The sequence below is a fragment of the Lonchura striata genome, chromosome 3, assembly GCF_046129695.1.
Source record: "Lonchura striata isolate bLonStr1 chromosome 3, bLonStr1.mat, whole genome shotgun sequence".
In the NCBI taxonomy this organism is placed as follows: Eukaryota; Metazoa; Chordata; class Aves; order Passeriformes; family Estrildidae; genus Lonchura; species Lonchura striata.
Window position 1 is genome coordinate 49259422 of NC_134605.1, and position 26190 is coordinate 49285611.

The 26190-nt window shown below is 38.0% G+C and overlaps 1 protein-coding gene across 4 annotated transcripts in view; it reads right to left on the bottom strand.

The window, feature by feature from the left end:
• Positions 1 to 26190, bottom strand: part of GRM1 (glutamate metabotropic receptor 1) — a 181616-nt gene that overhangs the window by 132596 nt on the left and 22830 nt on the right. For all 4 annotated transcript variants that reach the window (XM_021527014.3, XM_021527015.3, XM_021527017.3 and 1 more), the window contains exon 3: positions 11553 to 11802. In XM_021527014.3, coding sequence (XP_021382689.2) covers positions 11553 to 11802 — 250 coding nt within the window. The remainder of the gene's footprint in view (positions 1 to 11552; positions 11803 to 26190) is intronic.

The window sequence follows — 26190 nt, forward strand, 5'->3', positions numbered from 1 at the left end:
TCTAATCCAAGGACTCTGGCTTAAGGAAAGCTTCAACTTCTAAAAGATGAAGAACTAGATATCATAGCACAACTTTCATTGCCTTAAGCCAGGAAAAGGAGACTTTAGGTAGGTCTCCATCACCTTGCAGAATCTTTTTCTGGAGCTCTGTTGGAGAACTGGAAGCTTGTATCAGTGTGCCTATACAGTCTGAAAGAACCACAGCACTTTAATAAACACTTTCTTCCCCAGGCTCCCAGTCAGCCTCTTTCCACTGTTATCAGGACTTGAGGAACAGCTGCTCTTGCAGACGCTGAACACCTCCACTTAAGTAGTGGGGCCATGACCCTCATGCAACATCAAAATAATGTTTTTGTAAGCACACATAATTTAGCTCCCTCTTCTGCTTGGTGAAGTGAGTCTTTCCTAAAATATTTTTATTCAGCTTTAAATATTACATTTGCATGAGTGATGAGCAAACTCAATTATGAGCCAAGGTTACCTCTCTTTGTATGGCATTTCACTGACCTAAAAGATTGTCCTTTTCCCAAAGCATTTGTAGCATGCAGGACCTTAAAACAGTGCATTTAGTCAAAAAATGACAAACTATGATACTATGTCTAACAAATTATTAAAATGAATCCAGGTAGACTCATATTCCCTATTCCATTATAAAGACTTGATTTAATTAAAAGCCAGCAGATGTCAAGTACAAAGACATTTTCTTATATTCAGACTAATACTGGGAACTCACAGGCACCTCTTAGTTTTTCTCAAAGTTAATAGCTTTGGAAGTTCTAAACAACAACACCTGGAACTTTTATACCAAGGATGAAAATTACAAGAAATGCCAATCATCTGGTTTGAAAACAAAATAGCAGACAACATTCTAGGAGATATATTGCTTCACAGAGGAGAAAAAAAGAGTGGAAGTAAAAGATCTTAATTTGAATCACAGTCACTGAATGTTCACCATTGACAAACACAATCCTAGGACACATGGATATTTCTCTTCTTTACAGGTAAGGTCTTCAGATCAGGAAGATACTCTTATTTCACCCTTGCTTTAAGAGCCCAGAGTGTCAATCTTGATTCACAGCAGCATGAAAACAGAATTCAGCCCCTGATATTTTACTGGAGAGGTTCAGTTCAGCCAAAGCATTCTTCTATGGAAGCCTGATGGGCTAGCAGTCCACCACTTTTTCAGGTTGGAATCACAATTCTGCTTTTTCATGTATCTTAACATACCTCAGTCTAGATCAGAAAAAGATAATAATTGCCTGTAACCAAACCTCTATCACACTTCATCTCTGTCTCACATACAGACTTTTATAACTCATCCTCCCTCACTTCCACATTCTATTTGCCTTCCTATAATGGATGTTTTTCTCTTGCATTTTAATGCTACCTCTTCTCCTTTCTTTGCCTTTTGTCTTTCCTCTTTAATTCTGCCTATGTTTCTCTAAAACTTCAATTGCTACCCTGCTGGAATAGGTGGTTGTACAATTGCTTGAGATAAGTCTCCCCATCCAAGAAGTTTTCCCATAAACAAACAACAAACAGATAAAAGAGATCAGTTATACTTGGACATAGACCTCTTGAGAAACATTGTGCTCTACCATCTTCTATTTTTATTAAACTTGGAGAACTGGAGAGCATCTCATAAACCCTGCAAACTCCCCATTGCCACTCAAGGTTCACTTAAAATATGATGTAATCACCCTGCTGAGACAATTCCTTTGAGATGCAAGCAAATTAACACCTCTAGTCTTGTACTCTAGGTGTGCCACTGAAACTGCTCTGGGCACTGGCCTTCACAGTGGTGCTTTCAACAGACTTTGGCATTTGTTTTTTTTGCTTGCTCTTAGTAAATACCCACACACACTCAGTTTGCAACTCTGAGAATGATCAGCTGTCAACCTCCAAAGTCAGAGCACTGGCCTAGTTTCTCTTCCTTATACCATTGCCTCTCCTCAGAGCTTAGTTTTAAAATACCAGGGATAGTATATGAGTCCAGATTCAAGTCAATTACAATATTTTGGGTCTGTAAAGGCAACAGCAGTTAATATGATAAACACTTCATTTTATGTTTTTAATGGTAATAATACTGCAAAGTCCCATCAAGAAGAGCTGAAAACAACAAAAGGACCAGTCTTACACAGTTTTTTTTGACTGCTTGTTGCACATCCACAAACAAAAAGAGAATAAATGGTTCCTAAATGGGTAGGTTTATTTAATTATTGCTTTAGGTATAGGGTGCTCATCTGCCCAACGCAAAAGAAACAGATAACACAGAAGAGCCATGAAATGAAACCTATTCCTCAAGCATCTCCTTTATATGAGTAAGATTTTCAAGAGCAAGTTTTGCTTATCTCCATTTCTGATTAAGGTAATGCTAAAACTCTTAATGTCTTAACAGAAAGGAAATTACACCAGCACTACAGACTTTTTACTACACAAAATAGCAGGCACTGGAGGGTTCAAGAAAGTCCAGACTCAGGTAAATGGAGCAGAAAGACCAGGAAAGGATGGATGAAGATGCAAAGAACAAAATGCAGTATGCAAGGAACTGAAGAATGCAAGTAATATATGACAATAAGGAAAGAGCTAAGAGTGTATATTCAGAGACACACCAAAGGAAGAGTAGAGAAAATGTATAGATTATAAATGGCAACTCATAATGATATACCCTGCTGTGAGAAATAAGCAAAAATCATAACTGGAGTCACATTCTCCATATCTGCATACACAATTGCTTAAACTTGACCTATTATACAGCTTTCCTGATCCTCATGTTGACATGCAAGAGTTGATTTTAAGCCTCATCTTAGACACAAAAAGAAGGAATTGAGTTTGATTCTGCAAAGCAGAAGAAAATAGCTCACTCCATTTCTATTAAGTGAAACAACAGTAGGGTATTTTTCTTTCTAGCTCTGACTTGCATTACATCCTGACCCTCAAAGAGGGCCAGGAGGCAAAAAAACTTTAACAGTGACTCCCCACAGAAAGAATAAATACAACCAAATCACCAGCATGGAAAATAACTGTATGAGCCCTAGGTATCAAAGCTTACCCACAAATAGCTCATAGTGAATAATGCATGTGGTGTAAAGTCAGTTAAAATAAGTGCCAGGTCACTTATCAGGCAACAGTGAATATGAAGACTTGGAAGCAAAATTCTTCTTTTGATTCTCCCTCTCTGAGGTACAAATAACTAAACTACAATGCAGGTAAGACTGGAATGTGGCGTGGTCAACAACTGGACAGTCTTTTAGTCCTATAGCAGAACAGGCTGGTGGTGCTGAAAAGGCAATAGCGAAACATGAAAGAGCCAGCTTTGACTTTGTGAAACAAACTGTTGACATCACTGGGTCCTAAAGCCCTACTATGCCTTAGAAACTGAAAGGATTTTTCTTGACTGAAAAATTCAGCAGAAAACCAAGAGACTAGAATCTATCAACATGGGATGGTTGTCTTTAGTCCACTTTAATCTCTGCTTGAGACATTATGTATTTGGCTGCCAGATTAATACACTTGCGCAACCTAAAATTTTCACAGTGCATGTTCATGCAGATGCTTCAAGGCTAGCTTCCCTTCAGATTAATTCATCTCCTCAGACTGCTGAAAGTTGTGCACATTTTGCAGCTTTGGAAATGTACCAGAGCTCTCCAGCAAAGGCCATTAGGTTAAGGGCATTTTTAAAGGGAAGGAAAAAATTAATGAAAAACAGGCAGTATATAAAAATATACAGTTTCTCCACAGCCTCATACCCTGCTCTTTATTTTACCTTCTCTGCTTAATGAGCCAAAGGTTTAAACAAGCACTAAGTTTCTGCACTGAAAGTGCAGCCAACTGATTATTCACAGAAGCTCTAAAGCTTTTCATTCCCTCCTTTCCAGGATGCAGGAGAAAGGTGCTTAAATTGCAACATAAATTATTTTCCCCTTGGTGTGCTTGTGCCTGTCAAAATAAGTGTTGTTTGTATGGGTACAGCTCAGGCAATTATCATCTTCAGTCAATAATTTAACCTTATAATCAACGTTTTTCTAATGATCCAAAGACTGGAACTATCGCTAAGAGTTGACTAGATATATTTCAATATTACAAGAGGAAAACTTATTTTTATACCAAAACATGTCAGGAAACCAAAAAAAATATTCTTAAATAATAATTCCTAATAATTATTATGATTATTCCAGGTAAGATTAATCTCCAATTTTGGTTTTTCCCCTTAGAAAAAGTGATTAATTTTCTGCTTAGAATTAAGAAAATAAACCTTACAAAAAAATTATAGAGTTCTATATTTTGAGTGAGGATTTTACTCATTTTTTTTACCAGAACTTCTTTAAGTTTCATTTCTAGTTGCACACTAAAAGGAACTGAAAGTAAGCTATAGAGATTTGAAAGGTCACAGTATTAGGGTCTTATTTCAACTGTTCTGAGAAAAACTTTGCTTTGGTTCCTAACCATTTATAAAGAACCTCAGCCTCACAGAGACATACCTGACAAAGTCTGGCCCTACATAAATTATGCAAAGACCCTTGAAATACGATTCATTCACATAAAAGTACAACATCATTTTCCAGGTGAGCAGCAGCCATCCAGCTCCTAGTTTCTGCAGGGGCATGATAAAACCTATACTGCCTAATAAATAATCCATTAAGACACAGCACTACTTAATAACTAAATTATCCCACATCCATATTAGTTCATAGACAACAAGCAGATCTTGAACTTTTTGCATATTTTCAGGGTTGGAAAACTTAATAGAAAATTTAAAGGTAAATTATTTCTGTCAAGGCTGGTCCTTCCTTGCATACACTTGGACATTACTAGCTTAGATAACTCTTCCTGCAGAACCTATGCCAAGACAATTTAAAAACACTAAACCAAGTCTTAGCTTTCCATTGCTAAGTAAGAAGCATCAATTGCACTAGAATCCCAGAAGTTTTAAGAAATATAGAATTGTGAGGGGTTTTTCCCCACAAGTTTTACCATCATAATGTTCAAGCATAACATTTGGTAATTTTATTAGAACACTTAGTTGTATGCTTTTGTTTCCTCTCCTATTCCAGTGACTTAAGCAAGTAAAAGATAGAATTCCTTTGCTTTGATAATCAATTGCATTGCATATTCAGAAGCAAAAAAAAAACACTAGTCCTTTACTTTCATTTATGGAAAAAGTACATTAACATTAAACACCGTATATTGCTTTAAAACACATTTTCACATCCTGTTTGTCAAGCCAGCAAGCGTTCATATCACTTTAAAAAACTGAGTAAATATTTATTAAAACATCTTAACTTATAAATTGGAATTTTAATAATCACTTACAAAAGCACCAGTATCTCACCTACAACTTCTGTACATTTCATCTTCATTTAAAGTACTGAGCACATACACATAAATAGCTAAGGATTAATACACACTTTTAAAACTAATTCTGGATGCCCCATATGAAAGAGATTTAATTACATGCAAAACCTAGTTTAACTCATAACACATAGAAGTGAAAAGACAAAACACCCCCATATATAAAAAATTGCCCACTGCAATACATAAATCCCACTTGCCATAAAAAATACATATCTTTCTTGTATTTTCTTGTCTCTGTAAAAGTGAGTATTGCTTTTTTTATTAAGACTAAATGCAGTTCTACTCAAGTATACTGCTATTTAATTGGCACTTCATATGCAATTGTCTTTTAACATGGATTGATGTTACTGTAGGCTAGAGAGTAAACAAAATGTGCTTGCTCAATCTTCTTGCATCATGTAATTCTGTTTTCATTGACATAGATGACAAATTCTTGTCATAGTAAACGGGTGATAGACTGCAACAACCATGAATAACGTATAAAATTTTCTAAGGACATGGCCTAATGTTTCAGACTTGAAAGTTAGCAGTAGATCCCATTAAAAACCTTGATAATATCCAGAAAATGGTCTGATGTTTTCAGGTGGGACTATCTTAATTGACAATACAAATACCAATCCAAAGATCAACTTCAGCTAGACTCTGAAAGCATTTTAAAAATGAGAATTACTTATTTTAGCATTTCACAGAATCTACCTCAATTTTAATCCAGGAATTTTAATCCAAACCCAGCTAAACTTCTGATTATGTCTAAACACTTATTTAAACACATTTAAAGTGTTGTTGACTCTTCCATTAACTTGGAGTGTCAACAACAGAAACATTAATAGTAGTCATTCTAAACACCTTTGATCATGGAGGTACTAGGAAGGAAAAACAACCCTCTTTCTGGAGTAAAATGCATGGAAAGTAAACCTTTGGGTCTCAAATTACTATTTTTCTTTTTATTTTCAGCATGTCAATTGTCTCATCATCTCTACTTTCTACTTTCAAACCACCAAGATTTACCACCCAGACTGCCCTCTCAAAGAACAGCACATGGAATATGAATGGTTTGGGTTCAATCTTATGCATTGGGCAGTGCTGGATTACTACCACTTTTCTTAACACACTCCCATTCAAAGAAAGTTGGTATAAAACAGTATAGTGAGCAACATTCTACCATATTTGCTATTTTTGCCAGTTTTATAAGGACCAAAGCTATCCTAGATAATCTGTGCTAGAACAAGGCAAGTTTTTTTCCCCCATTGACAACATACTGTTGGTTCTTACCGATTTCTTTGTACTCTACTTAAGTACTTAAAAATAGCAATTTTTTTCTTAATGGAATTAGACACATTGGCCCTGCAAAAGATTTCAGCTGCTTTGGGAGAACGTGGACATTTGTTATTCATTTTTCATAAATATGGGCAGCCTATGTGATGAGGACATGGTGCATTGCAGAGCAGAGTACAGCATCTTTCAGCTAGTCAAATTTAAAAGAACAGTCATATCCTCTGATGGTCATCTCCCTTATGAAGAATATTCCATCACCATAAAATATTCTCAGGCACTTGATAAGTAATGCATGAGCCACTGGCACCAGGGACTCATCAGGGAGCAAGAAGCAGGCAGTCTTTTTAGCCACATATGTGAGGTGGTATTTGTGATACTCTTGCGTTATTTGTGATGTCAGAACTGAATGAAAGAAAAGTACATAACGTCATGCTCTTGGCAGTGCAAGCTATATCATCTGTAACCTTGGTCAGCAGCCAAATGCTCAGCCAGCCACTTGCCAGCTACCCTACTGAAAAGAACAAAGGTAGAAAACAGGGGAAAAAAAAAAAAAAATCTCACAAGTTAAAATGCAGAAATGGATGTTACCATTACAGGCAAGACACTCAACCTGGGGCAAATTAAAATAATTTCTTGCCAATTAAAGTAGATTCAAACAGAGAAACTTCTGTCATTTCCTTCTCCTGCTTCCTTTCCTAGAAGAAAGGCCAGCTTCCTGACCAGATTTTTCCTCCTCCCTCACTAAATTATGTTATGGACCCATCAATCTCTGCCACCAGTTTTTGACAGCTGAGATGATTATTGTGCATAGGGTTTGGGTGCCTGCCTTAGCCATGGTGTCCTCAAGTGCAGAGACCCTTCTTCCTCCGCTGCAGAGCTGAAAACATGCTAAGGAACTGATGGGTCTGTTTAGGGTAGGCAAAGCATTCCTCTGTCAAATGCTGTACCAACTCAGCGGGATTATATGTGTGTTCTCACATAAAATCCCAGGCCTTGGAAGGGATAACTGCCCTAGGTGTCTGCCAAAATCCTCCCACACACCCTGCTGCCCAGCGATGACCACATCAGGTCACATTTCTCTGTCAACTCACCAAGTTGTTTACTCTTGCACTTGGATGCAATCAAGTTGCACCTATCCAGAAATATCAGATAATAGGACCAAACAGTTTACAATGATAATGCCTTGTCAATATTTTAGAAAGTGTGAATTTAAATGCCAAAACCATTATTTATATTGGCTTTTGAAGGGGAACAGTCAGAAAAAATGCTACCACAGTATGTACTCTGAAAGCTCCATCATCCTATGCTAAATGAGTTTTATTAGAAACATAGAAAGAATTGCAGATTTGCCCTTCAAAATAGTGTGACAGTAGAGAATCCAACCATACCCTAACTGCTAAGCATTCAAACTTTGAGAGATTGCTCTACTGACACTCAAAATTTATAGTTCTACAACAGCCCATAAGCAACATTAAAGGAGGTTGTAAAGCACTAGAAAGCCTACAGAAGTAAAGCAGTACCTGTCCTTTACAAAAGACTGTACTGAAAAACAGTATGTGCACTAATAAAACCCTTCCTTTGTAAAGTTCCTCATACTTTTACACAACCCATTGAGTGTAGGAGTTTGAAAACAAATTGTGAAAGAGCATTTTAATTTCCAACTATTAATCTAAAAATTTCTCTTCTCCAATGACCTTAGAGCATCTCTTAAAACTGGTTATTTCATTTGTTTTTCATTACCCATACAGATGCTGAAAAGTCAGACACCTTTTCTTGCATGATCTCAGGGGACATATATGAAATTCTTCAATCTCACAAAATTCTCACAAAATCTAATTGATGCTTATTAAGTAATATAAAACCCAGCGGCCTGCATAAACATGATTAGACACAAGGTTGAGCATCTTCCTACGTAATCTCTTCGCATCAAAACTAATTTCTGCTAAAAGAGCTATCAACTGAATTCCCTTAAAAGTACTGTTATATTTTTAGCAACATTTTTGCCTTTGCTCACTCCAAGTCTAATATTTTTTTATACAAAAAGCCACGACCAAGTTTTGTCTTCTTTCCCTTTCATTATCAGTCCCTTTTAAAATTTGTCATTATTTAATAATTTAATACATTTTCTCACTCATTCTCTGCTACCTTTCAACACTATCGATTTCAGAATACCTGCCATTCTGCCTCAGGCAGGCCTGTAACCTCATCTATTGTACTGTTTTAATTCCAGCTCCCTCCAGATTCAGAGAGAGGAACTCCCTTCTCACTAAAATAACAGACTCCCACTTCCAGTAGTAAGGGAGACTGAATTTAGGATTAAACAGAAGTCAAATTTAGTTCCCAGCTCTCTTTCTGATAGCATGAATTTAGTTAAGCTAAGCTGTTCATTTCTACTTTGACAAATAGCAATATTGAAGAGGTAGCAGGAAGAGAACTGTTTAGCCAGGTGTTCCTTTGCAAAGTCTCCCTCTTTACAGTGAGTCAGAGCAGAGTATGGGTTTGACAAAATGTAGGTGATAATAAACTTGTGGGTAAACTAAAGGCTTTGTTTAGTTTACTATTGAAAAAAAATCTTGATTTCACATTCACTCCCACTTCTCTCAATTAAAAGAATGTCCTTAAAAAACTCTTAATTTTTTGCTTAGCTGGGTACTTGAATGAAAAATACTGAATAGCACATCAAAGTAATGTTAATGTGTGCCTTGGTTCCTCTTTGTATATAGATGACCAAATTCACAGCACTGCAGTTCCACTGCAACTTACTTATTCACAAGTTTGCTAATTTGCCATTTTTTATAATCACTTAATTAGGACAATTCAAAGAAAGTTTCTTTTCTTTTAGCTCTGCAAGCACATAAGAACATGTGCAAGCCCTATAATACTTTTTATTTCAACCAGCTGTCATGCATAATCCAGACTATGCAAAGCAATAACCAGTCTGTTTTACAATTGACAGAACCCACTTGGCCCTAAAAAGGAGTCTCCCATACCCAACTACAAGCACAAAGGAAGACTAGGCAAAAATCTACCTCAAAAATACATAGTGACTTCCAAAGAAATTACATTATTCAATTTAATAGGTGGCTATTTCTGACAAAAAGCTCAGAACTACACTGTTGGACAAATTCTAAGAAAAACAACTGAAATTTATGGACCAGTGTTATGTTTGATAAGGGCTCAAAGTCAAAATTTAAAGCTTAGATATTCCACCTATCCAAGGAGTAGGGGATTGAGTGGTCTAATAGGAAACTAAGGTTTGTGGCTTAATGTAGGAGGTTTAATTTATTTGGTTCTCAGTATGATGAGCATCAAGAGGGAGCACCAAAATCAGTGAACAATGAGACACTGCTACAGTGACAATACATGAAGAACAGCATTGCCCAAAGCTTCAGGGTATTTGCTAAAAGACTGGGAATGATGTCACTGAGACTAATTTTATTATATTCAGTTTCTTCTATTCACTGAAAATCCATACATAAAATATGTCACCCCCATTATTCATTTCAACTGATGCAAACTAAATGATGCACTTTAACCACACATGCACAATCTGAAACACACCACTTTCAATACAGCCTTACTCTTTGCTTCATTTTAGTGCTGGCAGTTGTCCAAGTGTGTTATATCTTATCTTCACAACCTTTTGGAGATACTCTAGAACCTCTGCTTCAAATAGATAGCAAACAAGGACTGGCACAAAAAATTGATGAGAATGCCTTAATGCTTTCAGTTTATTCTTTAGGCCAGAGTAGGGATCTGACTTGTGGAAATCATAACTGTGGGTTTTGAGAAGCAACACAGTCAGGGGAAGTCAATACCACAGCACAGAGCAAAAGGACACAAATACAGACACAAAGGCTTTGGGGGAAAAGTGGGACAAAAAGAAGATTGATAAGATCAGATGACAGCAGAAGCTAAGCAGGCATGGAAACAACTGACAAAGGTCTTGAAGGAATTAATTTAAACATTCCTTCAAGGAATTTTAAAAGTACAAATAAAGAAACTGAGTAAATAGAAGGATTAAAGCAGACATTATCAATCCAACACAGAAGACAGAAAATATCCATCCTCATAATTTGAGAAATGTTCATCAAAACAGAAAAATGGACAAAGACATGGTAGAAATCAAGGTGAAAGTCAAAGAAGCCTCAAAATAAGAATTATCACAAAATTTGAATTGTGGATAAAGTATGTGATAGAACTAAATTTACCATATTTCAGTGAATACCTACAAAGATAAACTCTAGTAGAGCAAAGCAACCATTCTCACTTTGATAAAACCAGACTTTTTCTGTCCAACACACATCTATCTGCACTGTTACTCTGGTGATATAAAAACACACATACATACATACTCATTTAACCATCATCGACTCTGATGATTTATAAACCAAACCAACCTGCATAATATCAGTGCCTCAGCTTTCAACAGCAAAGATCACAAAGTGTGCAACTGAGAATGCAAGGTTTTAATCATAAGGCTGGAAAAAATTCCAGTAATCAAAAACACTTGGTAATTGGAGTTTCAAATCATGAAAGGTCATCCTTATGCAAACATAAAATTTCATCATGTGTCACAGATCACATACTGAAACCAGAATTCTTCACTCCCTACTTCAGGTCTAAAACTCTGTCCATGGAACATTCCTCTAGAGCGTGAAAAAGCACAAAAACAATAATGTCATATATCCATATAAGAGTTAGTAATTAACATTTAGTTCAGCAAAAACTATTTCCACTGATCAAGTTGGCATACATCTTCATCTCTCCTTCCTGAGAATCTACTCTACCATCTTGCCACTTCTTTTCATGCTGCACACAATTAAATATGGAAATCACCAGCTGCACAGCTCTGAAATCAAAGGCCTGCCTAGAGGATGAGAGGGAGAGGAAAGGCAGAGAAAGCACGCTCAGAGCCGTACCTTCCAATTAGCAGGAACTCCCCGAGCACTCCCAGGCGCCGCATGGCGATGAGGATGCCCCTGACAGTCATTCCCTCACAGAAGCACACCACCACTCTGGCCTTGGGTAACCTCTCTCGCAGCTTGCGGAGCAGGCGGTCAAAGCTCTTCTCACCAGCATTGCTATAGATCTTGTCAGAGTGAGCAATGCAGAGACCCTCTTGGGCAGCCAACTCTTTGAAGGCTTCCATTCCACTTTCCCCATAATTTCCTGTAAAAAAAAAAAAAAATGTATATATTACATCATGCGTTTAACCAATTGAACTGTGATGGGAAAGTGATAGCTTCCCCCTCCAAAATCAAGCAACATTAGCAGAAGGAAGAGTAAAATAGATCCATCAAAGTGAACATGCTCAGAGTTCAGTGAAGCAACAGGATATCCATGTATTAGTAGGTCTTAACTGAACTGGTGGCTGCAAGTTTCTTTTCTTATGCTGACTTAAAAATGGATAGTAAAGGGGATATTAAACAAGGAATGGTTAGGTAGAAAAGGGAACAGATCAGACAGTAAGAGTGAAGTTTTATAAACATTTCTACAGCAAAACCCACAGCCGAGCTAATACAGGAAAAAAGGATTTAATTCCAAACTGTCTGTATAACATGCAGTCTATGTTGACAAAAGTGAATGAAAGATGGATGCACATTTAAAACACACTGATCTGGTAACATTTTCAAAGTCACACTAATTTGACTAAGCAATGTTCATGACAGCTAAATTTTAGGCTTCATGATGTCTCTCATAGAATAGGAGACTTTCTAACTGAAAGAACTTCAGAAATAACCCTTTGCAAGGCAATTATTTGAACAGTGTGGTCCAAACTATAGATAAAAACTGATTCTCAAATTCACTTCTATTATACATTCAGCAAGCCAAAACAACAGTTTTACAAAACTCAGGGTGCCTTCTGCTATGGAAACAGGTGAAACCCCAAGTTTTCTTAGAATATTTTATGCCTGACATGAGTACAGAAGTTATGATGAACACCCATCACATAAGAGGAACAGATGGATTTAAAAGAACCCATATCTATTAACAGTAACAAGAAATGGTTCAAAAAGAGAATAATTGATTTGATGCTATCCACATCCATAATGTTTATTTCGTTTAATGAGGGAGTAAGATCAAATATGCTGATCACTTCTAGATCCAGAAGTCTAGTCTTTTCAAGCAAGATCAAAGACATTCCACTTCCCCGTTTCCAACAACAGTTTGAAACAGCAAATTGCAAAGAGGAGGACTTCTGAATAAGTCTAAGTTCCCTCACAAAAAAAATTAAAACACCTCAGAAGTATAGCTATCAGAAAGAAAATGCAGCAAGAAACAGTTCAGGCACTCTCTATAAGCCCAGTGCATATATGTGCATTTTTCCAAAAATGTGGATCATTTGCCACAGATCAACATGATGCAGACACACTAAGACTGTCATTGTCATACTAAGTTGCAGACAAACCTGACAGGTCTAGTGTCACACAAGACTGAAGATCCCCAGCCCTTTGCACTGAACTGCCCTAGTTTCTCATAAATTTGAAGTACAGCAGAATGGCCTCTTTTCTAGCCTGTGACTCAACATCATATTCAGCAATCAGGTCAATTCTGCTTTTTTTTCTGTGAGCCAGAGGTACAGCAGAGCAGCAGTCCTGCACGAGTGTGGGGAGGAGAGGAAGATCTGTGCCTGGTGGGAACTCACCACCAAGCAGCCCAATCCTACAACCCTGTACTTGGGTAAGCACTGTAGCCTTGTCATATGCTAAGAATGACCCAGGCAGAGGCATTTCCAGGTATTTATAGGCCAGGACCTGCTGTCACCAAGGGACTTATTCCAAGGCAGTACAGTTTGAGCCATGCTGCTTTGACAGCTTTCCTCAGGTCCCAGACTGAGGCTGGACAACCTCACCCCGACTTGCTACTAGCAAGAACTTTGTTCAAGAACTTTGAACTTTGTTCAAGAACTTTGAACTTTGTTCAGCAGAGACTCCTTTGAAATGAGTAGGGTTATTCTTGAAGCCTTACCTGAGGAGGGACAGGAGACTAAACTGAATCCTATTAGATGTTTAGGCAGTGTATATTAAAATACATAGCAAGTTTCTTACCCAACTTTAAGGATGGGTTTTATCATGCATCAATAAAGTACTAATTCTGCTGTAGCTCAAGTTAATGGTTGCGAGAAATGAAAAATTAAATCCATTTGGAATTATTTTTCTCAGCTTTAATTTTGATGAAATAATTATTTCAAACACAGTCAAACCCGTACTAACAGTACAACAGCCTACCAAAACATATGCGAAGAGAAAGACTGGTGTCTATAAATTCAGTAAGTATGACAGATCATTTAGAAGGCAAAAAAAGCTAATTAAGATCAAGAGCAACATGAACACAATATGGAATAGGCAAAAAAGAAGGCAGGAAACCTGAAGCTCTAAAGGAAAGATTTCCAGTCCTTATATGAAAGTAGCATAACAGCTGTCCAGTAGCAGCACAAAGAAATCTGATGTTTGACTGGAGCTTGCTCAGCTCACAAGAGTATTATGTAAAGCAGGTTTCTGCCACAGCCTGAGATGAGACTTGGTGACCCTGGAGGTTTCTCTTAAAATCTGTTTACCATGCTCCCAGAGCAAGACAACATGCTGCACATCTTCCCCCTCCAGGGAAAAAGATCAGAGAGAAAAAGAATGTGTGACATATGTTACATAGATTGTTCAATGCACTGAGCTATTGAGGTATGGACAAGGTAAGGGTATATATGGAATAGAAAACACCAATTAATTCCATGCAATAGCCAAGAACACAGCCATCTGTACCAGCTTGGTGAGTACATCCATTTCAATTCACACTCAGACAGCTGAGAGAGGAAACCTGTATTGAAAGAAATGTCTTGTGATCGTAGTCAGTGAAAACTTATATCAGGGCCCCAGGCTAAGACCTTTCTTCCTTTGAAAGAGCCATTAAATAAAAGATCTAATCTTATCTGAAACTGCCTTTTGCTGCCAGGATCAGCTGTGAAAGGTAAAATAATTATTATTGTCATTTTCTTTCTGACCTCTACCCAAAACTAGGTGAGACAGTAACATACTTTGAGCCCTACAATTGGGTCTCAAACAGCCCATGCCATTTTTAACCTTTAAGGTCTGTTCAATTTGTACCCTAATCAAAGGATACAAATTTTCCCTTATATGCTTCATTCAGAGTCTGTACAGCAGTATAAAGGTAAATTCTAAACCTATCATCACTGCAGTTTTACCAAGGGGATCTTCATAACACTTTTCTTTCAGTGCCAAAGGAAGCTTTGCTTCACCACTGAGAAAATTCAAGATAAGGCCATTTCTGAAAGCAATCTGCATATCTAAAGATACTGCTGAGAGTTCCATATAGTGGTAATTATTCTCACTCATTACACTACATGCCTTAAATATCTTAATAAAAACATTAAGATGCTGTAGTAAAAATCAGAGATGATATCTTGATCAACAGAAGACATACAAAAGGAGAAACTCACAAAAAATTCAGCCTTAAAAATTGCTCCTGTGAGCTAGTAAGTATTACGTTTGTGCCACAGCTATATTGAAATTAGCACTGTTAGGCTGTATTAACAATTTACTAGTGGAGGGAGCAGAACCCATGAGCTCCATCTAAAAGGTTTATGGTTTTTTTATTATTCCTGTTTGGCAAATTTGTCCCCATTCCCTTTCAAGAGAATAATTTGTTTGTCATTTATGAAAAGGAGAAGAAACAGCTCAGCAGTGAGGTGTTTATGAGAATCCTGGAGACCATTTTCTTAAGGGATGCATAGAATGTCTGTATGGGTCTTCCCAAGCCATGTAACAGTGTGTTGTGTTTTCAGGGGGCTTAAAAACAAAACAGTGTGTCCCACCTAATCTCTCTTTGAATGAAATCAGCCATTGATTTATTAGAGGCAATAGCATAAGGAACTATTAGTCATTCATATTTGAGCTGAACAGAACATTTCCTTGAAATATAGGCTAATCACCATTTAAAAAAAAAATCTTGAAGACCATAATGCTGAAGAGAAAGACTGAGACTGTTCTTTCTTGCTCAGATTTAAGTGTTGTTAGAAAATACCAACTACATTTTTAAGACCCATTTCGAGGAACGCCTACAAAACTGACAAAACCCTCAGCAGAAAACTCTGCCCAAAAGAATGCTCCAATGCATTTATAATGACAAAAGGTAGGGAGCAAGAGTTACTTCACCCACTTCAGGCACGAGTAATCTCTTCAGGTAAGGTCACCTGTTGCTCACTGCTAGGGGCTTATTCGCTGCATTTATTCCTCTAAATCACAGCAACCACAACCTGGATCAAAAGTGAGCCCACAAAAACTCCCGTATACCCTGCAAGCACACAACAAAGGTAATGCACCAAAAAAGAAAACCACAAACTCTAGTTTCACTGCAGGGTGCTACAGAGGCAAGTCATATTGCAAGAAAGTTCTCCTTAACAAGTGAGAAACTATTTTTTTGTCCTCTTCTCTCTTAATATTATGATCTGTTTTTTCACCTCTCCCAAACTTGTAAATACCTTGCTGGAGGTATGAAGTCTGTTTCATCGTTCATTAGTGATTCATTGCAAGACAACTCTTTTACTCAACTAATTAACTACTTTTTGCCAGAGAAAATAAGAACAAGAGGACTGCATGACAGTCCTCTTGTCCTCCTACATACCAGCAAGTAACTTTTTAAAATCTTCACTGCTGTAAAGGCAATTTGGGAAGCACAGAACAAGGACATGATCTGATTGTCAAGTTAGTCCCTGACATATTGCAATAATTTGTAAAAACTAGTGATAATATTAGCTTAAATAATAACTATACAGTTGTCAAATACAAGTCAAAAAAAGACAGGAAAGTTTTGGTCCACTGAACATTAAAAAAAAAAAAAGGCAGAAAGAGCATCAGTTTCCTCTCCTATAATACAGTATGCCTCCCTACACCACAGGAGCATCTTTGAGTAGGGCCACTAAACAAAAAAAAAAATTGAGTTCTCTACTTTTAACATATTTGTTACAAGCACTATATTAAATAATCATGTGTCTAGTGTTAGTTGATTGCAAACAAAAAAATTTCAGCCATCATATTTAAGCTAGTATGTTAGTAACAAGTTGGGAGCATGTATAGAATCAGCTAACTAATCTGAAATTACAAATAGTCACTTTCTAAGCTGTAATAATTCAACCACTCACATCAATTTGTCCACACCTTTGATTGGGAGATCTACAAATAAAAGTCAAAATCCATTTTTATTCCCTGAAGGCAGCAGACTGACAAAAAACCAGAAAAGTTGTAGAAATTGATCTGCCAGCGTATGTTATTGTGGTCTATCCCAAACATAAATGGTGTGTTCATAGAAAGAAGCCCTGCTAGCACACAGCTTCCAGGGCCATAGAACTGATGCCATACAGCAGCTGCCAGACTTTTGTCACTGGGAAAAGGGCAAGGATTCAACACTGCCATGCTTCCCCAGGATATCTTTTTCAGGGCTATCCCACTGATGTCAGGAGGGGCTATGTTTTTAAGCTACTTCAAATAGGATTATTTTTTTCTTTTTCAGTGAACTCTCTACACCTAATGTTGATTTTTCTACCTAAAGCCCTTTACTACACAGTTTCTTTTCAGAGTTCAGACAAAAAATTATGTTGAGAAAGCTTCCTTTGCTCAATAACCTCAGGTGTTTCCAAGGGACAACTTCAAAGAAGGTAGCCTATGAGAGAACTTCACAAGCCCTAAAGTGCTGGCTACTTTGTAATAAGTATAATTCTCTGTGGATATGTGCAGCACTGATTCTGTTGCCAGTCAGGACAAAACAGCAGAGAAAACATCAAAAAGACAAACTTCACCTGACCTTAATCACAGTAAAACTTCAAAGTTTAAAGGAAAACCTCTACCACTTATTTCATTCTGAATGGTTTACAGAGGAAAGAACAACCCAAAACCTGCTTTATAAGGAATGCTGAAGTGGCTATTTTAATTTCTCCAAGTACAGTGGCTTTGAAGAGAGAAACAAGTCCTGTAAACATTGGCCCTCAAGGACAGTTTAATACAGGTTGAACATCAATGCTACTCACTGTCAGGATCTGTCCCCATATGGGCCACCAATTGTTGGCATCAGTGCTTGGCACCAATCGATGGTGGATGGGAACTGTCACTGTTAGTTTGTTCTCTTACCATAAGACTTTCATACCTTCTCTCTGAGTTCCCATGGGCAGCTCCTCGCAACACTGACTCTTTTCCTCTTTCTTCTACACAGCTGGCTGACTCCCTCCTGTCCCTATCACAACCACCCAACCCTTACTCCTCACAGCAGCACAGCCAAGTGACTCCAGCCTGCTAACCTTCCTCTCAATAAGCTGACCCACTCTTTATAACACCCATTATAGGGCACCCTATAGCAGCCTTAATAGGGCACAGCTGTATCCAATAAGGATTGGACACAGCTGTGCCCTATTAAGGGCAGGTCTTACTGGACACAGCTGTGACCTATTAAAGGCAAGGCTGTTCCTACTCTTTGGTAATTAGTACAGCTGCAACTCCTCAGGGGCGAGATTGCCTTCAGCACTGTCTCTATTCTCCTACAGTCCATCTTCCCACAACTCACTAGAGGTTTTCCCCTCTCCTGGAGATCAGCTGGAATGGTTACTGCTTCCTACCACTTAGATTGGGTCCAGCTACCAATCTCCTCTATTCTAAAGTTGCTTTTAGCCTGCTACCATGCATCAGTTTCAAAGTCCTCCTTACCACCATAATTTTGCCTTCCAGATCAACCCATGGCTCTCTGGAAGTCAGTGTTTCCCTTACTTTTCCATAGATGTTTATCTTTGACGTTGTTTAAAGGACTTTGAATTGGATGGAGACTTTACCATCCTTTAGGTATGGAAAAGAAAACTCATTTTTAGAAATTGAAACTACACTGCAAGCACTCTGTCTTCATTTAAGCTTAGGAAATTTTTCTGGATTCTTTCCAAGCAACTGCACTCTAGCCTTACAAAGTCCAGAAGGATATGTTAAATGAATGAACTGAGTCATCTTTAGTACACTACAGATCTCAGCCACCTGTTTTCTTCAGGCCCTTCTAGAAATGCAGAAAGTGAGCTGTTAAGGCCAGACTGTCATTTCGTAGTGTTAACTAAAATTGAGTAAAAGGGATTTTTTTTTAAGCTGAAATGATGAATTAGATGATTATTACATCCATTAAACAATATACTAAGCCTAACATAATCAGAGAAATGAGATTATATTTCAAATAAGAAAACTCACATAATTTTATTAAATGCTAGGTTGCTTCTTGTCATTAATTACAAAGTAAGTACATTTTGCCAATAGCTCACGACACTGATGTGTTACCTCGGTAAGAAAGACACTTTTTCCTGACAGAAATAGGTACAATTGTGCCACTCAGTAAAGTGGTTATATTTAAGCCTTCATCCTGAAAGCAGCAGGTGCAATATCTTGAACAACTACTTGATATTCTTGTCAGAAATACAGCCACAGGTGAAGTCAGCCCGAAGTAATGAGACTACTAATGCTAAATGACACTTCCCTAATAAGACAAATGCCAAAATGTGGTATCATGCAGTTTTTTTCCCTAAATGCATTCAAAGTATACACCCAGTGATTATTTATTATGTACCTATAGAGGAGTTTGAGAGGTTTATATTCTAATGAAGCTATTTCAGCTCCAAACCTACCTGACACACACTACTTGTAACAAATTTGCTTGCTGAACTTCATCTTTCTGTTCATGACATATCAGCAAGGGGCTTCCAGTTCTCTTCAGAAATATTAAAATTTATCTAGTAATTCCTAGAATTAACTGTTGGTTGGTTCTCTTGGTTGGCATTAGGAGAAAAAAGTTACACACTTTTTTGTGTATGTTTTTTGATGGGTCTTGGGAAAATAAACATAAGAATAAAGTTTCAACTCCTATAATAATCTCTTTTTGGTTTAAGCTTGCTGTGAATATTACACTTAGTAAAATCATTTACAAAAGTAGTTAAGCAAGGATACCCAGAAGTGACATCAAAGTAGGAGAACAATATTCCCTCTTTTTTAATATGAGCAGAAATTTCAAGAAGAAGGAAGGAAGCATGTTCACTGCTCATGCTTTGGCAGCTTTGCAATTAGGTTAGCTCACATTCAAGTACAATATTTGAAACCTTGAGCAATCAGAAATCATGCATACAATTACTATGAGGGCTTGATCATAAAGAAATAAATGAAAATTTCAAATCATATTTCTACTCGTTATCTGCTTTCTGAATCTGAGGACACATAGCAACCAGTTTCTGACCTTTTCTTATAATTTTGAGAGATAAAGAAGGCTATTTTATTTTAGTGACTCAAGATACTCACAAATTATAGGTTTTTATGTGCTGGCACTTAGAAGGCCAAACATCATTAAATGCTCCATAAAGAGTCAGCAATACTATGACCACTTTCCAGTAACTCGCACTATCAGTGACTTCTGGAGTGTCTGGAAAGGATGTTAGAAATTAGGTTATTTTCTGAGGAGTATTTTGTACTCATTTTGTTATGAAAGAGAAGTTAGTGTTTGGACCTACTCTCACTGAAGTGAGATTTCAGTGGCAAAACTGTTGGATGTTTAAGTTTTAAGAGAGACAAATTAACTTTTAAATTTTATTCTTCATTAGTTCTTAACATACATCATTGAAAAAAAAAGTCCAAAAAGCTACTGAACTACACCCCCAAAGCTAAAAGTTCATTATCTTTTAGGCAATTTTAGCCTACATATAATTGTTAGACACTGATAAATTCTGTTCATGTGAGTCACAGCTCTAGATGTGAATTATATTGCATCTGGAATAACATATAACTAATAAATCTTAGTCTTTTATCTAAAAAACTATACCTAATCCTATCTTATCCATCACAAGAGAAACTGTATTATCTAATTGGAATAGAATCCTGCAGTTTTTTGCGAACCAGAAATTAAACTTTTTAATGTATGCTTTATCAAATCCCTGAATACTGTAGACTTATTATTCAGAAGAATAGTATGTTATTTTAGAAATAATTGTAGTTTAAATTAAATATGCTTAAGAAAAAAAGTTCCTTGGTATACATGTTTATTAAAGGTTTTGATGAAAATTAATATAATTTGATATTATTATGTGAAATAAATTCAAAACAAAAAACAAATTCAAATGCCAAGTTTGAAAGGTACTCTCAGTAATAAAGTTGAGGAGAGATACTCATACCAGCATTTCCAATTGAGTTCATAACTGCAAGGATTGACACAATATAAATGTTTGAGTTACAGTGTTAAATGTCATGTCTCCTGCTGAATGGTGAAACATTTGAAATACCTTTTCCCAAAGGCTACCGTAGTATCTGCATATGAAAAGGTCATTTAATGTTGGGAATACAGGCAGAGCTAGTTCAGGAAATTAATGTAAGTAAAGAACAAATTAGTAGTTTACTTTACACAGCTCCCACAGAGGTAATATAAAAGAATGAACCCTGTAAGGGCAGTCTTGAAAGCTAGAAAAAAGTGGCCAAATGCAAGTGGGAGAAAGTGATAAGCTTGAACATGTGAGATAATGCCCGCAGCTCTGCGCCTGTGCAGCTCTGCACCTGTGCAGCTCTGCAAGGCTGCATCCCAGGGATGGCACCTTGGACAGGTTGAGTCCTCCCATACCCTCACTCATGTCCACAATTCAGGAATGCTCTCAGGTCACCTCCTGTGCTCCAGGGCCTAATGGGTGAGGCCCTTGCAGCACTCCTGATGCAGCTCTTGAAGCATCCTTGAGGAGATGAGGGCAGTGCTGCTACACAGACCTGTAAAATTGTTTGATGGAGGGAAAACAGAAGGATCTTTTGCCATGCTAAGAAATAGGAAAAAAAGGACAAATCATGGAGAAAGATTAAAATATTGTGGTTTTATCCCAAACATTGCAGACTTTGAAGTCTTGTCTCCTCTACAGCCAGGGCTTATAGATAGATCCTGAGGAATGGCTTCTGGATACTCACAAGTTGTACTGCCATCCAGAAGGTCCCAACACCCTTCTGTTCTCAGCTCAAAACAACCTGAAACCAGGCATGCCATTCCACCATGGCTTCAGCCGCTCTGTCCTCAAATAAAAGTTCCTGGTAAAATGGGCAAGGAACAGCACTCAGTCAAAGGCCCACAAAATACCTGCAGGCCCCTGCAGGTACCAGGGAAGCTGGACAAGCTCTGCTTGCTCCCACCACCTTGTATTTTCCCAAATTGTCCTTCTGAGGGTCAAAGTCAGCAAAGTAGCTGAGGGGAGCTGGCAGTGGTGCCATCCCTGGGACAGGGCAGAGCAGCCAGGCTGGCCCTGGCTGGGGCTGTGGCAGCTGAGCCGCCCTAGCTCCCAGGAGGGGCTGATGGCAGGGCAGGCTCCTCTGCCACACCAGGTCCTGGTTGTTGGGAGGGGAAGCCAGGATGAGAAGGAGAAGGGGAGCAAGGGGAGGCACATGGGCACAGATGGAGCAGGTGTGACACAGAGGAGCGAGGCCGAGGCTGTGCATGCATTGAGCACAGCCAAAAGCAGCAGCTCCTGAGGACAAGGCAGCTGTGCCCACAGCTGGCTGTGTACAAGCTCTGCAGGAGCACTGGGTCAGCCACTGCCAAAGCAGGCTGTGAGGTGGCAGATTTGGGAGGCCTGCTGGCCTCAGCTTTGGCACCCTGTTGACATTGAAGACGTAAAGCTTTTGGACTTGACAGTGGCCAAAGGGTAGCATTGACATGGCTGGCTTTGATCTTACAGGAAAAGTACATCTGCAGCTGTGCAGATGTGATCTTCTTGACGAAAACGTTGTGGGGGACTCCTCAGCCATTCCATGTGGTTGCTCCATCATTGGGAAACAGCACAGCCCCCTGTATGCCAGGAATTTTGATGAAGGTATTCATCAAGGAGTGATTTTCAGTGTGTCCAATATTTCTGCCGTGCCTGAATCAATTGACATAAATGCCTTCTGATCTTATGACAACATGTGTGGTAGGTCTGATCTGAATACTAAAATATTCCATATATTTTTCAACAGCAACAAATCTATTTTTGACAAAGAAAAAATATAGCAATTCAACAGATGCACTTCTAACACCAGGAGCATCAGAAAATCTATCCCTAAAGCTCTGACTGGGCACCATGGGGGTATATAAGAGACTTAAAAATCATAATTGCCTTAAACACTAATAAGATCAACAAAGGACTTTGGGCAAACTGTATTAAGAGGCTGCTAACATCAAAGCCCACCCTCTTAATATCACTGTCACTACCAGCCCACCCCAAATATGCCTCCTGGATTTGGGGAGTTTGGACAGTGAACTCAAGGTAGAATAAAGGTGGCACTATTGTTCAATTATCTCTGATCTTAGGAGAAGTAAACAAGGCTGAAGGAGAAGAATGTATCCACAAGGAAAGACAAACTGAGCAGCTGCACTGAAAATCAGCTCTGGCTGGGTTTGGGGCAGGCAGGCCATAGTCCACAGACTCATTTTCCAAGGCCAGGTATGCACACTCTCCCTGCCTGCCAAGGGGGAGGAGAAGAGGTTTTTGTGTGTATGATGGCAAAACCTCTGGTGCAGAGGGGTTGAACACCCATCACCAGAGGCTACAAGCCAGATAAGAAGCAGACCCTGCAGAGAGCCTTCCCTCAAACAAACTGGCTCAGATGTAAAACTCCTCCAGCCACTGGGAATGTCATATTCACAGAGGACATTGACGTGAAAGGCAAGTGTCTTGTTTTAAAAAAAGTCATAAATCATCAAAGACCACAGAAGCACTCCCTAGACTCATTCCTAAGGCCTTGCACAGATCCAGAGTGTGTTGTAAAAGGCAGTGTAAAACTCCCCAGTGCAGAGGAGGTGCTTGGCATGTTCCCACAGATATCTGAATGCACTGTCTGTTTCATGGGACCCCCATCACCAAGAGGACCAGAAGAAGAGGACAAATGGAACCCTGATGGATCCCCAAGGATGGTGAATATCTTTCTACTTCATCTTCTTTCTCTCCCCCACCTTCCTTCTGCCTTTCCTATTTCTTTCTCCCTCTCTCTCTGATCCAAAAACACAAGACACTACAAATTCCATTTTGGCATTGTATAACCTAACATCACTAGCATGCCTGTGGTATGAAATAGCATAATGTTCTGTGACAAGATGTAAGCAAGAATGAGTGAGAAGATACCAAATCTTTCAGTGTATAGAATGTTTTCAGGCCAAATATCATCGACTTCTTGTATCTTATCCAAATATACATTAATGAATTGGTGCTGACAGAAAATGCATGTGAGATCAAAAAATAAACAATTTTTCAGTTTCTGTTATATTGGACACTATAATTTCCTTCTTTGTTCCTTTCTTTTATTTTTCATGAAAATAAAAATTACTTTCTCTTCAAATTAAAGTAATTACCATTAACCTTCAGTATCACAAATTAGTATTAAGCACAGGTGCTAGGTTGGCCAAGTGTTAAAAGAAAAGAGAACCAAAAGAACAGAGAAGGTCTTTATGACAGCAAGCTCATAAAAGTTTCATAAAAATGTTAAATAGATGGAGAGGAAAAATAGGTCTTCTTAGAGAAAAAAAATCAGCAGTGAAAAGGCCATTGCAAATTCTGTATGCCACTGAGATTTCACACACTTTCTCCCTCGAACAAAGAATTTCTGAACTTAAAATAAGATCTATTAGTCTTTTATAGAAGTCTCACATAATCCCCTTTCCTCCATAATATTTTTTAGATTTCATGATTGTTAGTACATAACCAAGATTTCATCAAAATAACATAGAAAATACTGATGCTTCCTGTGCTATTGTGGAAAGAAAATTATTCTTCTTAAGATGTAAAGAGATATACAAGTCACATGCTACTTTGTTGGCACTGATACATGCCTTTTATTAATTGTAAATGTTTTCGTTCTTTTACATGCAATTGAATAGTTTGTTTGTATGGTTTTCATGCACTTGTCTTTTGAGGAGATGATCATGATACTGTGATCTTACAGGATACCTTTAATGAAATGAGGTTTATCTTACTCTATTTTGAAGAGCACTCTCTGGTTAGACTCTACAGTTAAATTGAGTGAATTTAAAGACTGATGTTTCTGTATGTAATTGTATAAAGAAACAAACCCACAGCTGCTTGGAATAGAGAATTTTGAGGCATCTGTGAGACTGCACTACATGAGAGCAGAGATCCCACTTACATGATAGGGATTCCCCTAGAAGGTACAGAATGCATTAAACTGTTTCCTTTTCAGTAGTATTTCTCTATTTCTAAAATGGTGGTATATTTTCACCATCTATGTATATTTTGAACATCTATGTGTTCAAAAAATAGTGAACAGTGTTTTTGTTTAAAATATGGTCTGAAGGCAATTTTTTTTCTGTCTCCTTTGAGACTGAGCCTCAGAAGGTAATATTGAAATTAGCCATTGTTCATTTCCTTTGGTATCATCAGGATCCTGATTGCACGGATAAAACATAAATGGGGAAGGGATGGGGAAAAGCCTGTCAATCTAAAACAATACACAAATTGTTGCCACAGATTTCAGCCTATTTCCTTCATGATTCAATTTAAACCCCTCTGGGATGCTTACCCATATAAGGAGATAAGAAACTCCTTCATGTATGCAACATGAACCAATTCCAAGACCAATGTGTTGCAACTCTTTCCAATGAATTGCAATCCCACATGGAGAGTGAAAGATGCCCCCAAAGGCTGTCTGGGCTGACTATTTGGGTAACACAATGGCCTCTCTCCCGCTGTCACTGCATCCCCTTCCCAGGTGCAGGCTGAGGGGAGGGTGTGAAAGTGCTTTTGATGCATTTGGGAGGGTGAATAAAAATGCAGAAGGCTACTCTTGAAATGTCAGCCTGATGACAGGAATTACTGGCACAACTATGAGCAAGCCCTTTCCTGCAAAATCATTGGCAACAAGAAACTTCAAAATGATGGACAGAATTTGTATTAGCTTAAACTACAATTGTTAGAATTTCTACGGTCCTCCATCCTACATAACTGGGTTTCATATTTTACGTGTACAAGATCTTTGGTCTAAGATTAGTTTTTCCTCAAAAACATATTTCACATTGCTATGGCATTTTCAAATGAATTACAATCTTATCCTATACATCTGTCCAGGTTTTAATATAATCAGAAAAGCATATGGTTATGCATATTAACATACTATGAGAAGAAGATGCGTTAGGCAGACCTCAGTTTTCAGCTTTGATAACTTGACTATTTATAAGCGGTTGGAAAGCAAGTTAAATGATAGAGAGAGGACAAAAAAAAAACTGTTTTAAGGATGCAGATTTAAATTAATGAATCTGGGGTTGCATGCATATACAAGCGCAAAAACAGAAGAAGGAGTTGGGGCTTATATTTCTGACAATTTTCAAAATGCCACTGCAACTTGATGCAGAGGGAGACCAAAGGATAAAGGCTGTGTAAGTTTGGAGATTTTGATAAATATCAGCAGCACTCATCTTCTCACTTTTGCCTCTCTTGGTTCCAACATTCCTTGGGTGTCTGTTGCCTGTACAGATGCAAGGGGACTGTATTTTCTACAGATACAGCAGTACAGCGAGGCCATGTTTAAA